Source organism: Silene latifolia, chromosome 3 (genome assembly GCF_048544455.1).
Source record: "Silene latifolia isolate original U9 population chromosome 3, ASM4854445v1, whole genome shotgun sequence".
Lineage (NCBI taxonomy): Eukaryota > Viridiplantae > Streptophyta > Magnoliopsida > Caryophyllales > Caryophyllaceae > Silene > Silene latifolia.
Window position 1 is genome coordinate 22174128 of NC_133528.1, and position 12977 is coordinate 22187104.

The window sequence follows — 12977 nt, forward strand, 5'->3', positions numbered from 1 at the left end:
TCAGTAACCTCGTCTTTATCCCGTAATAAATAGACCCATGTTGCCCGTGAATAATCATCAACAATTGCTAAAAAATACTTAGCCCCACACGAGGAAGCAATACGATAAGATCCCCATAGGTCACAATGAATTAATTCAAAAAGACTTGAAGCACGCTTATTATTCAATTGAAAACTATGACGATGTTGTTTTACAAAATGGCAAATATCACAAACCGAATTATTAAATTGCAAACTACTTAAAGAAGGGATAGTCTTGACAACTATCTGATGGATGTCCCATACGGCGATGCCAAAGTTCATATGTGCCGTTAGTAGTCAAGGTATTTGCCACCTCATGTCGTTTCCCGGCTTGAATCCAATACAGTCCATCCCGTAGCTCACCGACTCCAATCGTCGTCCTCAAGGAACGGTCCTGTATAGTACACGAATTTTGAGAAAAAAACAAAAGAGGAATTAATGTCAGCTGTAAGTTGGGAGATCGAAATTAAATTGCATTTTAAGCTTGGAAGGTATAGAACGTGACGAAGTGTAAGAAATTGATTAATATATATAGACCGAACCCACGGTGGTGGATACGACCTGCTGTCCATTTGGTAGACAAACAGGCCGGCCATGTATGGTCTGGACATCCTCTAAACACGAAAGTGATTCGGTTACGTGATTAGAGGCCCCAGTGTCGAGTATCCAATTACACATACCACTGAGACGGTCGGAATCAAGGAGAGAATGAGCTGTAGCACCCGAGATTAGAGCATTGACATGAGCCATGTTGCTTTTGTCACTGGCCGAGCTCGAACCCGCCACACTGCTACCCGTACCCGACCCACTTCTGTTCAAATTTGTTCGGTATCGACGGTAACCCTCCAAAGTGCGTGGCCTGTCTCCCCACCAAGGAGGGAATTTATTTGTTTTGAAGAAGCAGCTGGTAAGATCGTGGCCTTTGGTCTCGCAATGAGAGCAAAATAATTGACGACGTTCACGCCAATCAACAGGGGGACGGGAGGAGTTAGGAACGGCAAAGGCTGTTACCTCGGATACATCCGGAGCAGATTCGTCACGCAATCGCTCTTGTTGTAAAACAACGCTATAGGCACGGCTCAAAGAAGGCAGAGGATCAAGTTGGAATTGTTGGGAACGAACATGACCATATAGCGATGAATCAAGACCCATAAAGAATTGGTGCAACCTTTCATTATCAAGACGCTGTAAAGCGGCTTTGGCTATCCCGCACTCGCATTTACCGCAAGTACAAGCAAATGGCGGTTCATGAAGCACGAGAGAGTCCCAAATAGTTTTTAATTTTCCAAAATAAGTCGTCACATCCATACCTTTGATTTGCTTACAGTTATGCAGTTGGGTTTTCAGACCGTGTATTTTTGTCCCGTCAACGACATCAAACTGAGCTTCCAATTCGGCCCACATAACAGATGCGTCATCAACGTAGGACCCACGGTTTCAAGGATGGAGGTATCGATTGTATTACGAATCCACTGCACAATTGTACAGTAAACCGCCTCCCAATTTTCGAGATCGAAAGCATTTGTTGGTTTCTTAATTGAGCCATTGACGAAGCCAAATTTTCGCCTTGATTTGAGCGACATCGTCATGGATTGTTTCCAGTCGGCATAATTGTCCCGACGTAGCATAATGTTTGAGATTTTCTGACCCGGACCATCGTTGGACCCGAGATAGTAAGGGCTCGAGGGATCGATTTTTGGAAAGTCAGTCGCCGTGGCAGCAGTTCTGCCAGTCGACATGATGAGGGTTGATGAATTTTGTGATTAGGGTTTTGGAAAACGTGGAGAGGAATTTTTTGTGCCTGACGATGATACCATGTTAAGAGAATAGAAGGGAAAGCGATGATTTTATTGAATCGTGAATATTGGCTTATATAGTTACAATGTATATGTGAATGCAATCGCTAAAATATCGCTAAAGATAACAACCGAATATAAAATCTTTGACTTATGGAATATCGTATATTACGATATTCCTAATAGTTACTTTTTTATCGGGACGATTCACTGGAGAAAGAAGACTATATGGAGAAGTAAAATATTAGGATTGCTTAAAGAACTATATATAAAAACTAAGTGTAAGATTGACGACATCAACGTGAATGAGTAATAGTTTTTTTGTTTTTTTATTTCAACTGTATTTTTTATTTTGGTATTTGTTGATTTTTATCATTTTACCTTTGAAAAAATAGCATTCTTTAATTTATCGACTTTGATCTTTATATTAACATGTCAATGCCCGTATTTTTAGTACACGATCTATCATGAATATTTATGAGGTAATCTTACTATGTGATTTGATATTTTATAAAATCTCAATTACTAGAAACACTAAAAACAAAATATCCTGTGAAATTCACGGGCCACGAAACTAGTTATCTATAAATAACTTGATAATAATTGACTAAGAAAATGTTTGGGACCCTAAAAGACTCGGCCTAAACTCTTACAAACTCAAAATTAACTTCACCTGATCTGAGTCGACCTGAACCCAACCTGGTTAACCCATTTACTAGGTCTAATTTTGAGCATATAATTAAGAGAAAATGGTTGATTACAGTCTTTTAGAAACCACTTTTTAAAAATTACAGCCTTATAATTTTTTTTTTTGTAAATTACATCCATAATATTACTTTTCTTTAAAAATTGCACCACGATGACATTTCCGGTGAATTTTGTCAAAAAGTGACTGATATACCCTTGCCTATTTGTTTGCCTAGTTATCCAGATCTTTTCACCTTACCTATTATTTACCTCTCTCATTTGACCACAAACCCTCTCATCTTCCTCGCCCCTATTCTCTAAAATTTTCCCCAAATCTTTCCGTAATTTCTACTGTAATTTATCGCCATTGTCAAATAACGGCTCCAAGAATCCCCATGGAAGTACGAGCAGAGGAAGCAATACAGTTACAAATGAAAGACCTCCAGTTTCTTAAGCAGAACAAACACTGAATAACTTGACAAACGAAACAAGGGCTAGAAATGACACAAGCATTCTCAAGGAGAGCTGATATACCAATTTGAGCACATATTACCAAAATTGAAGAACCCTAATTATTTTCAATTTGAGGAAAATTGATGATGAAGAACACTAATTAATTTTAAGATAAAATGGAAATAATAAAATTAGAATTCAATTAAATTGATTAGGGTAGAATTTGAATAAAATGGGTGAATTAGATTAGGTGATATTGTTGAAGAAATGGGGAATTAGAGAGAACAGTGGCGGATCTACCTATTGTCATAGGGTGTCCAAGGACACCACAAACAGTGGAAAAGTTTGCAGTAAATTATGAAAATTGCAGGAGAGGACACCCTAAACTTGCTAGTAGGACACCTGTTATACACTCACATTACCACTTGTCCTTGCTTGAGAGGATTTACGTATAAAAAATTTACACTAAATATTACTCCGTATTTGATTATCCAATTACAAAGTAGTGACTGAAATTTGGTTTTCTGTTAAACCTAAGTGCCTATAGGCTATAGCTCTATACCCTGTCATATGATGACTCTACTTTGATTAGATAGAACACTAAAATTTCAATAACTCGGTAATTTTTGTGTAAGACGGTAATATATTGTAAGACGGTATATATATTTGTATAAAAATTAGTATTGGTGCCCGGCTTCGCCCGGGCTACCTCTACTTACTATTATTTTTTTTTTCATTAAATAAAATTCCTTAAAGTTGCATAACCCTTAAATTTATCATTAATATATTTTTCAAACATATCCAGAAATTACGATAAAACAAATTTTGAGACAAACTCATTACTCCCGCTTTTATATTTTACACGTATTAATGAAACAATAGTAATAACATTTCACTACTTGCCCATAATCAGTGTTACTTTCACTAATTATTGTTACTGTCACTACTGCCGCATTAATATTGATAATTTCACGACTCCCGCCGTAATTATTGTTACTTTCATTATTGCCGCATTAATATTGATTATTTCACTACTCTCGTTGTTGTTTATACCACTTTCACTAATCTCGCTGATAATATTGTTACTTTTACTATTCAAATGAGTGATTACTATCATATAACTATATCCAATGTTACTACAATTCTTTTCTTTACTGACGAAATTATTTTTACTACTTAGGCATGCAATTTTAAAAGGATTATATATTTATATAAATATATTACATATATGCATTAAATCAAATCGAAAAATTATTCAATATTATATATTGTGGAATCTAACTTGAATTATTTATAACCTACTTATATTATATTTTTGTATGTTAAATAATTAACATCTCTATACATCTAATAAACTATAAAGTTTAATAAAATTGCATAGATTTTAAATTTAATATATAATTTTATGATGATAATAATTAATACTATAAGTGTGCATGCTTATACTAATTAGTTATTTTATTTTAAGGAAATTGACCATCTTCTAGTCTTTTATAAATATTTAGGAAAATTATCAAGCACATTCTTTCTTTCAGTCGCCTTGAAATTGACCATCTTAATTAATTATTTTATTTTATGAAAATTGACCATGTTTAGGAAAATTACCAAGCTTCTATATAATTTAATTTTAACCCAAACTATATAATATTTGTATTGAGATCCCTTAACCGGGTCCATCACACGATGCTATTGATTTTAAAACTATATAGTATAATTAATTTGTATAACTTTCTTTAATTAAATTGAAGTCCCTTGGTTTCTGGATTTAATATATAGTATTGATAACTCTTTTATAAATAACAAGAAATGAATTATTTTTTATAACAAAGAACCATCTCATGAAACCGTTTTATTCTAGAATTTGTGTTAGCTAAGCTAGTTCCATTTTTTTCTTAAATCTATATTCACGTAGTAGTTGAATACGTTTAGTCTTCGTACTCCTTCCAAATTATGTGACGTTTTTCAATAAATTTAAGGGCAGATCGATCAATTTCAAAGAATCTGTTGTTTATTATGTCCGATAATTTACAGTTTTCACTATAAAAATTAATAATTTAGGTAGCAATTTTTCAAATACGAATATAAAAAAGGAATATGGTTATTTACTTTCGTGATTAACTTGTCGGTTGTAAGCTTTGTGACGAGTATCTAACAATAATTTTAACTATTCATTTATTAGGGAGAACCGGAGAATAGTACAAAAAATAGGGAGGTACATAAATACATTGGTGTAAGGGTTATCGATGGTATGATAGTGGGTAGCTACACCATAAATTTGAAAAAGTCTATTTTACGGTAGAAATTTTTTGCTTTTGTACATTGAAACTTAAAAAAAAAAAAAAAAAATTACAAATAGCCGGAAAGTATAGGACCCCATAAATATTTATTCCTGGATCCGCCACTGAGAGAGAACACAAGTTGTGAAATCTGATTTTAGGGATGAACATAAGGGGTTATAAAGGTTGAAGGTGAGGGTATTTTGGTCTTAAAAAATGAAATTAAGTCAGAAAAATTCAAATTGGCATCAATTTTCCGTCAGAGTTAATGTTTTGATTGTAATTTATGATCAGAAATAATATTATGAATGTAATTTATAAAAAAAAATATAAAACTGTAATTTTAAAAATGATTTTTAAAAGGCTGTTATTAACAATTTTCTCTATAATTAATGGGTTGAAATGGAAAACTTTGACTTTATACAATTATTCATATCCTTAAACAATGTTCATAGTCATGTACAAAAACATACTACGCATGTATGTGAAGTCGCATGAAAAAGCATGGCATTTAATCCCAATAAAACAAAACAGAATTCTGTCACGAAGATGTACAATTCATACAAGTCTGACTAAATGATGTCATGGATTCATATAATGTCTAAAAAGTGAACAACTAAAAGTGCATTACTTAAAGCATGCAAAAACAAAAATCACCTGTACTTTGTATGGTCATATTAACTCACACACTTGCAATACAAATTTTTACAATTAAAAACAAGCAACGGCCCATGTACTTCTCCCCTCAATTAACGACCACTTGCACTTCTTGTTGTACCAGCTCATTTCTAGCATACTTCCAGCCCCATGCCAACATTTTTCAATTCGATGTGCAATATCCTATGTTTTGACTTAAGATTGACCTTCCCTATTTTGGCAAATTCTCATTTTCGACGGATTTCTTTCGTCTAAAATTAAAATAATATAAATATCGTTGTTTTGTAAATAGAAAGTGATTACTTAATCACAAAATGTTATAACTAAAATTGTTCATATTTTATTAAATAATTATTTTGTTAACTTTTTATCAAAACATGATAACATTTATCATAAAAGGCCGTCATAAGGATGTACCTTTTCTCTTTAATTATTCACGCGAAAAAAGGATTTGAGAGATCCGCTTCAATTTGAGATCTCATATAGGAGTAAAACTTAGTTTTTGTAGCAAATATTACTGAAAACTAACCTTCAGCTAGCAAACAAAAACAAAGATTAGGTATGACCGGGTCAGTCGAGTCGGATTCGGGTCAGGTCATTTCGGGTTATAGGTATGTTTCGAGTTGAGTTTTTGGTCGGGTCATTTTCGGGTTAATGATTAAGAGAGAAAACGTCATTTTAAGTCTTTTGGGTCAATTAGAGTTATTTTTTGTCGGGTCATTTTCTGGTTGGTTGGTTTCGGGTTAGATTGGTATTAAGCTAGGTTGCACGAAAACGGACACGGACACGGACACGGACACGGGCACGGACACGACACAGACACGCGACACGGCAGTTGAAAATTTTTAGGACACGGACACGACAAAAAAAAAATCAATATACATATTAAAATAAAGAAAATTGAAGAACATTATAACCAACATCTAAGGTTTGGTCATTTAAAGGCCACAAAATCGTAAAATGACAATCAATATTAATGTCTTATACGTTAAAATCAACATGTCTTAATTAAAAACTACAAATTTCCAAATTACAAACCCAAATTTAAATAAGCATTCAAGTCTTACAAAATAAAATAAAAAGTATCAAAGGTTCCAAATTACAAACCCAAATTCGAGTCTTACAATACTATTCGCCATAGTTAACAAACCGAATATTTTCCGCAAAATATACTCCCTCCGTACCATACAAATGGTAACGTGGTAAAAAATGGGGTTTTTAAGAGAAGAGGGTAAAAGAAGGGGTAAAGAGGGAAGAAAATAGGTGGGGTATTTAATTGTGGGTTTAATTGTGAGTTGGTAAGTGGAGTATGTAGTGACATTTTATTTAAATATTAAATGGGTATAAGGATAATTTGGTAATGTTATGGGCCAAATAAAGAATATTACCATTGGTGTGGTACGGCCGTATTAGGTAAGTGTTACCATTGGTCTGGTACGGAGGGAGTATTAACATTAAAAGGCACTAGAAATAAGTTGGATAAACAATGCTCACCAAAAGCTGAAAAAAGGGAGTTCACGGATCATCATTTCCACCATTGTAATTATTCATTAAACTTCTTTCGGTAAGTCGGAATAACAACTCAGTTATTCGCTTCCGAAAATTACCCCTAAATGAAACAAACCCTAGCTTCCGAAAAATCTACAATAATCTCCAAATTTAAAACCCCAAATTTAATAACAACAACAACAATAATAATCATTATAACGATTGATTTTGATTAATTTGATTATTTAGAAACTTATTATTATGTATAATATATATAGAGATTAATATAGAAATAAAACATAAATTGAGAAATAAGAGAAAAATGAAAAAGTAAGACACATGGCGAGAGGGTTGCCGGCGGCGAAGGGGAGGCTGACGGTGGTCGGACTCAGGCGAGGGGAGGCTGGAAGGCGTTGCAATGCAAGAGAAACAAGGGGAGAAATGAGATATGAGGGGAAAATGGAAATGTAACGCCCCCGAAAAGCAGACAAACAGCTCAAAATAGCTCTTTTTATTAATAAACAGACAACAGCGAAACTATAATGCGTCACCGCCGTATTTCCCATCTCTTTCTTAATAACTAAGAAATGTAAACTTAACAATTTGCATGCATGGATAACAACAAGCATACTTATCTAATTATTCAAAATATCTAAATCATAATATAACTATAATATTATACTAATTAAATAATTTTAATAATACATAATGAGTTACAATATATACAACTGATTATTATTCATATTGCACCTAATAATGATGACATATTTAAGAGTAATAACAAGACAAGTAAATTAAATGATTTTTTTCAGGATATTACATTCTACCCTCCTTAAAATAAGTTTCGTCCCGAAACTTGAAAATAGAAAATGAAAAGGTTAAAACTTCGCTTTGTCAAAACTTAATAGAGTTATAAGAATTTACTTTAATAAAAGACTTTCAATCACATTTATAAAATTAATAAAAAGCAAACGTCTTATATAATGGAATGCAAAAATTCATGTCGCGAACAAGAATTCGAGTAATCCAATTCAAAGACAAACTCAATTAATGTGTTAGTAGGCGTTGGACCGGTTAGTAGACGTCCATAACAACAAGCCCTAGCATCCCAACAACCGCACAAATCAAAAGGAAAACAGAAATTGAAAATTTCATTTTCAAATTCTTAGTTAAGCTAAACATTTATTTTCTGAATATACAACATTAAATTATTAAAATGCACCAAAGTCGAACTTGAACTAGTTTGAACTTTTGTAATAAAATAAGTATCAAATTTTCAAAATTATGAAAACAATATTAAGATATAATGAGTGCAAAGGCAAAGAGTAAAAAAAAATCGTAGAGGTAGAGTGTCCCGAAACATTTCTAACCTATCTCACTTAAAAAAAATGTATATCATGAAAGTAACAACTCCATGCAAAAGTACACGTATAAGAAAATAAAACATCCAAATTATAAATGCTCGTACCATATAAAGAATAAAGGTATTGGTAAGTTACTTAAACAAATAATTCTACCCATTTTATATATATCCCACTCTCTCTATTAGCCGGTTTCTATGTTGACATTTGTTACGAGTTTATACTAGTCCCAAGAATCTATTCCCCCGCTAGACATATGGCCGAAGGCTCAATACGCGGTTGCAGGGCTACTCTGATACCATTTTGTAACGCCCCCGAAAAGTAGACAGACAACTCAAAATAGCTCTTTTTATTAATAAACAGACAGCAGTGGAACTATAAGGCGTCACCGCCGTATTTTCCATCTCTTTCTTAATAACTAAGAAATGTAAACTTAACAATTTGCATGCATGGATAACAACAAGCATACTTATCTAATTATTCAAAATATCTAAATCATAATATAATTATAATATTATACTAATTAAATAATTTTAATAATACATAATGAGTTACAATATATACAACTGATTATTATTCATATTGTACCTAATAATGATGACATATTTAAGAGTAATAACAAGACAAGTAAATTAAATGATTTTTTTCAGCATATTACAGGAAAAGTGAGATGTTGTGATAATAACTGATAAAGTGAGATTTTGATTTCAAAACTGCTTATTTGGTGTGTTCATCGGACACGGGCCGTGTCGAACCATGTTGGACCGTGTCCGACACGTTTAATTTTAACATAAAAATCGGGGACACGGTTCAAGGCGTGTCCAGAACGTTTTCAGGCGTATCCTACGAGTGTCGGTGTCCGACACGGTGTCCGACACGGGAACACTTAAAACTAGGTGTGTCCGTGCAACCTAGGTATTAAGTTGGGCCTGTTACTGGTAAAACAATCTCGGGTCATTTCGGGCTGAGTTAGGTCAATTCGGGTTTCAAGTCACATTCAGGTACTGTAGTTCGGGTCAATTCGGGTTTCGGGTCATTCTTTTGGTTCAGGTCAATCGGGTTGGGTTGATTTTGCAGGTCTACACGAAAGTGATCCGGGATAAAATGACCCAACTTAAAGTGACCCGAAACGACCCAATATATCCGAAATGACTTATTTTAAGCAAAATCTTGCCCAAAATAAGCCAAACGACCCAAAATAACCTGATAATTATTGACTCAAAAATAACCCGATCAGAATGACTTATTTATCAAACCTCGATATAATACATAACGCAAATTCATATTTCAAACGAGCTATTTCCCGTATGAAATAAGACGGACTAAATGTAGTCATTTTACGATAAAATGTCACTATTTTCTGATAAAATGTTAACATTATTTTCTGGGTAAAAGGTGACGACTTTAATTATAACATTTTGTCATTAAATGATTACATTCTATTAAAAAATGGTGATATTTAATCCGTCTTATTTCAAATCGTTTATGAATCTATGAACTTGTTTGTGATTGGAATGCCGCACCAATCCACTTGCATATCATGATGCTTCTTTCCTTTCCTTTCCTTTAGAACCAGAATTTTATGTTCAATCAACTTGCTTATAAATTCACACATTATTGTCCTCAATTTATGAACAATTTGCCATTAATTTTATTAACAATCCATCAACACGCTCTTATAAATCTCACATTAAATCCCAGTACTTCTAACAACATGACCATACAAACCCAACTATTCGTTCCTACCCAGGACACGACCCAAATCCAAATGACCACATCCGACACTCGACACTCGAACACAACACCCGGACCCGACCACTTCGGCCATTTTTTCGAAACATGGCTGGGAGAACAAAACCGCGACCTCGAGGCACTTATTGCCGCGGTCGAGTCCAAGCCCGAGTCGACTCAGTCCCAACCCGAGTGGACTCGGTCAGTGTCCGAGTTAGTGTCCCGAGTCATGCGCCACTATGAGAATTACTACCGAGTCAAGTCCGAGTCAGTGCGGAACGACGTCGTACACATGATGACTCCAGCGTGGCGGTCCCACCTCGAGGATGCATTCCTTTGGATAGGCGGGTGGAGGCCTACTATGGCATTCCACCTGCTCTACTCCATTGCCGGCCTGCAACTCGAGGCCGGACTCAGTGAGTTGCTACAGGGACTCAGCACGGACGATTTGGCTGATTTGTCCCCAACTCAACTCGACCGAATCGACGAGTTGCAGCGGCAGACCCTCAGGGAGGAGAAGGCTCTGACCGAGTCGCTTGCAGCTCACCAGGAGACCGTGGCCGACTCCGCCATGGTCGAGTTGTCCCACCTTGCCACCGAGGTGATTCGGTCTGACTCGGTGACTCGGGATGCTAACTCGGTGAGAGAGCGAGTTGACTCGGAGTTGGCGGGAAAAGAAGAGAAGTTGGGGGAGATAGTGCGAGAAGCGGATCATCTGAGGTTGAAAACGCTCAAAGATGTAGTGGGCCTATTGGATCCGGTTCAAGCGGCCCATTACTTGATTGCGGCGGCAGAGCTCCATTTAAGGGTCCATGAATGGGGAAAGAAGAAGGATGGATATGGTAATGGTAATGGTGTTGTTCGGCCTGCTAATCGTGGTGTTGGGCCTCGGCTAAGGGCCAACGTGTCCTAGTATCTTAATTATATCGTCTTTTATGTTATTTTTATACGTTTGTTTAATTATTCTGTTTGTTTAATTATTCTGTTTGTAGGAAGAATATATTGAATAAATGTATTTGAAAAACGTAAAATGAGAAAGTAGTTAATTAGTCGTAATATTAGATCGGTTAGTTTTCAAGGAGTTAAGGAAAAAGTTTAATGAGTTTATGTTTAAAAGTAAGAATTGATAATTATGTGGTGTTTGGATTAGTATAATGTTGGAAGAAATGTACCAAAGTCTTAAAAGTTGTAACGTTTCTTGTTTTAGTTTGTTGAATGGAAGGGGATGTAGTAGGTTTTTATTTGCACTTCATGTATAATATTGAGAATTTACTAGTATTCTTTTACGCTTTTTGAAGACGATATTTTGTATCATTTACATTATTTTATTTTGCTAAAAATAATTAGCCATTTTTAAATTTAGTAAGTGATATAAGTGGACTTTTAATACGGAGTATATCTTATCAAATAAACGTTACTAATGTTATAAATAGTTTATTTTCACAGTGTACATTTTATTTATTACAATACTTTTTGTATACAACTTTATATTTGTCAAACTCCGACTAAGAAAACATTAAACCTAATTTTCTCAATTGCTAATCCTTAAGTCCTCTTAAAATAAACAAAATTCTTCAATTATATAGATGATAATATGAGTTTAGCACGGGTATTGAAACAATTGTTAAAGCTGGATATTAAAAATAGTTATCCACATTGGTATCAAATGATCCACTCGAAAGAAGGCAATGCAAGTGAGCTAACAAATATTTTATTTTGCCACCACTTCACTTAATATTTTGCACCAATATCTAAAGGTGCTCATTGGGCTGGGCCGGGTCAAGGACGCGCCGGGCTGGATAAAGCAGCACTGACACGGCACTACCATAGGACCGGGTTGTGCTGGACTGGTTTTGGCCAGGCCCGAGCACATCACTATAGGACCAGGCCGGGCCAGGTTGGTTATTTTAAAAAAGAAAACGGGATGAAAATCGAGCTGGGCTGAAAAAACCCAACAGTAGCATGGCCCGTAGTGCTGATCGGGCTGCTAAAATCTGGCCCATGATGTCGGGCCGGGCCAGGCCAGACAGGCCCGCCATGTTGTCCACCTCTACCAATATCATTATGTATTGACTGTTGATAGCACCTACTACACTAGCATGTATAAAATGCCATTTTTAGAAGTTGTAGATGTTATACAATAAAATGTAATTTGTGTGTATTTTTTGTGTTGTTGCAAAATGAGAGGGAAGTTGCATATGATTGCACATTGTCATGCATGAGAGAAGTGTTCAAATCAGATGAGTTTCATAAGTTTTGTGAGTGATAGAACAAGGCTAATGAAGAACATTTTCTCACTTCGAAGCACCTTCTTTGCAGACGTTATATATAGAAAAAAAAATAAAAGATATTAAAGCTTGGGTTAAGAATAGAACACAGAGAGTCAAAGTGATACTCCCTCTGGCTTTTATTTTTCTTTCCATTTCTCTAATATATGTAGGAGTATTATAATGAAATGGGAAGAAAACAACAAGTCAGAGGGAGTACAAAATAAAGATTTTCGTATCA

General features: G+C 34.9%; 2 protein-coding genes across 2 annotated transcripts; one reads left to right on the forward strand and one right to left on the reverse strand.

Moving 5' to 3' along the window:
- Positions 1-234: 234 nt before the first annotated feature.
- Positions 235-1424, reverse strand: LOC141648822 (uncharacterized). The gene is made up of 2 exons (XM_074457534.1): positions 606-1424; positions 235-414 (listed from the first exon to the last, which is right to left on the reverse strand). The coding sequence occupies exons 1-2, from the start codon at positions 1422-1424 to the stop codon at positions 235-237; spliced, it is 999 nt and encodes a 332-aa protein (XP_074313635.1).
- An 8838-nt stretch (positions 1425-10262) lies between these two features.
- LOC141647382 (protein DOG1-like 3) lies at positions 10263-11716 on the forward strand. The gene has a single exon (XM_074455528.1). It carries the CDS (start codon positions 10321-10323, stop codon positions 11380-11382), a length of 1062 nt encoding a protein of 353 aa, XP_074311629.1. The 5' UTR covers positions 10263-10320; the 3' UTR covers positions 11383-11716.
- The last annotated feature ends 1261 nt before the right edge of the window (positions 11717-12977 follow it).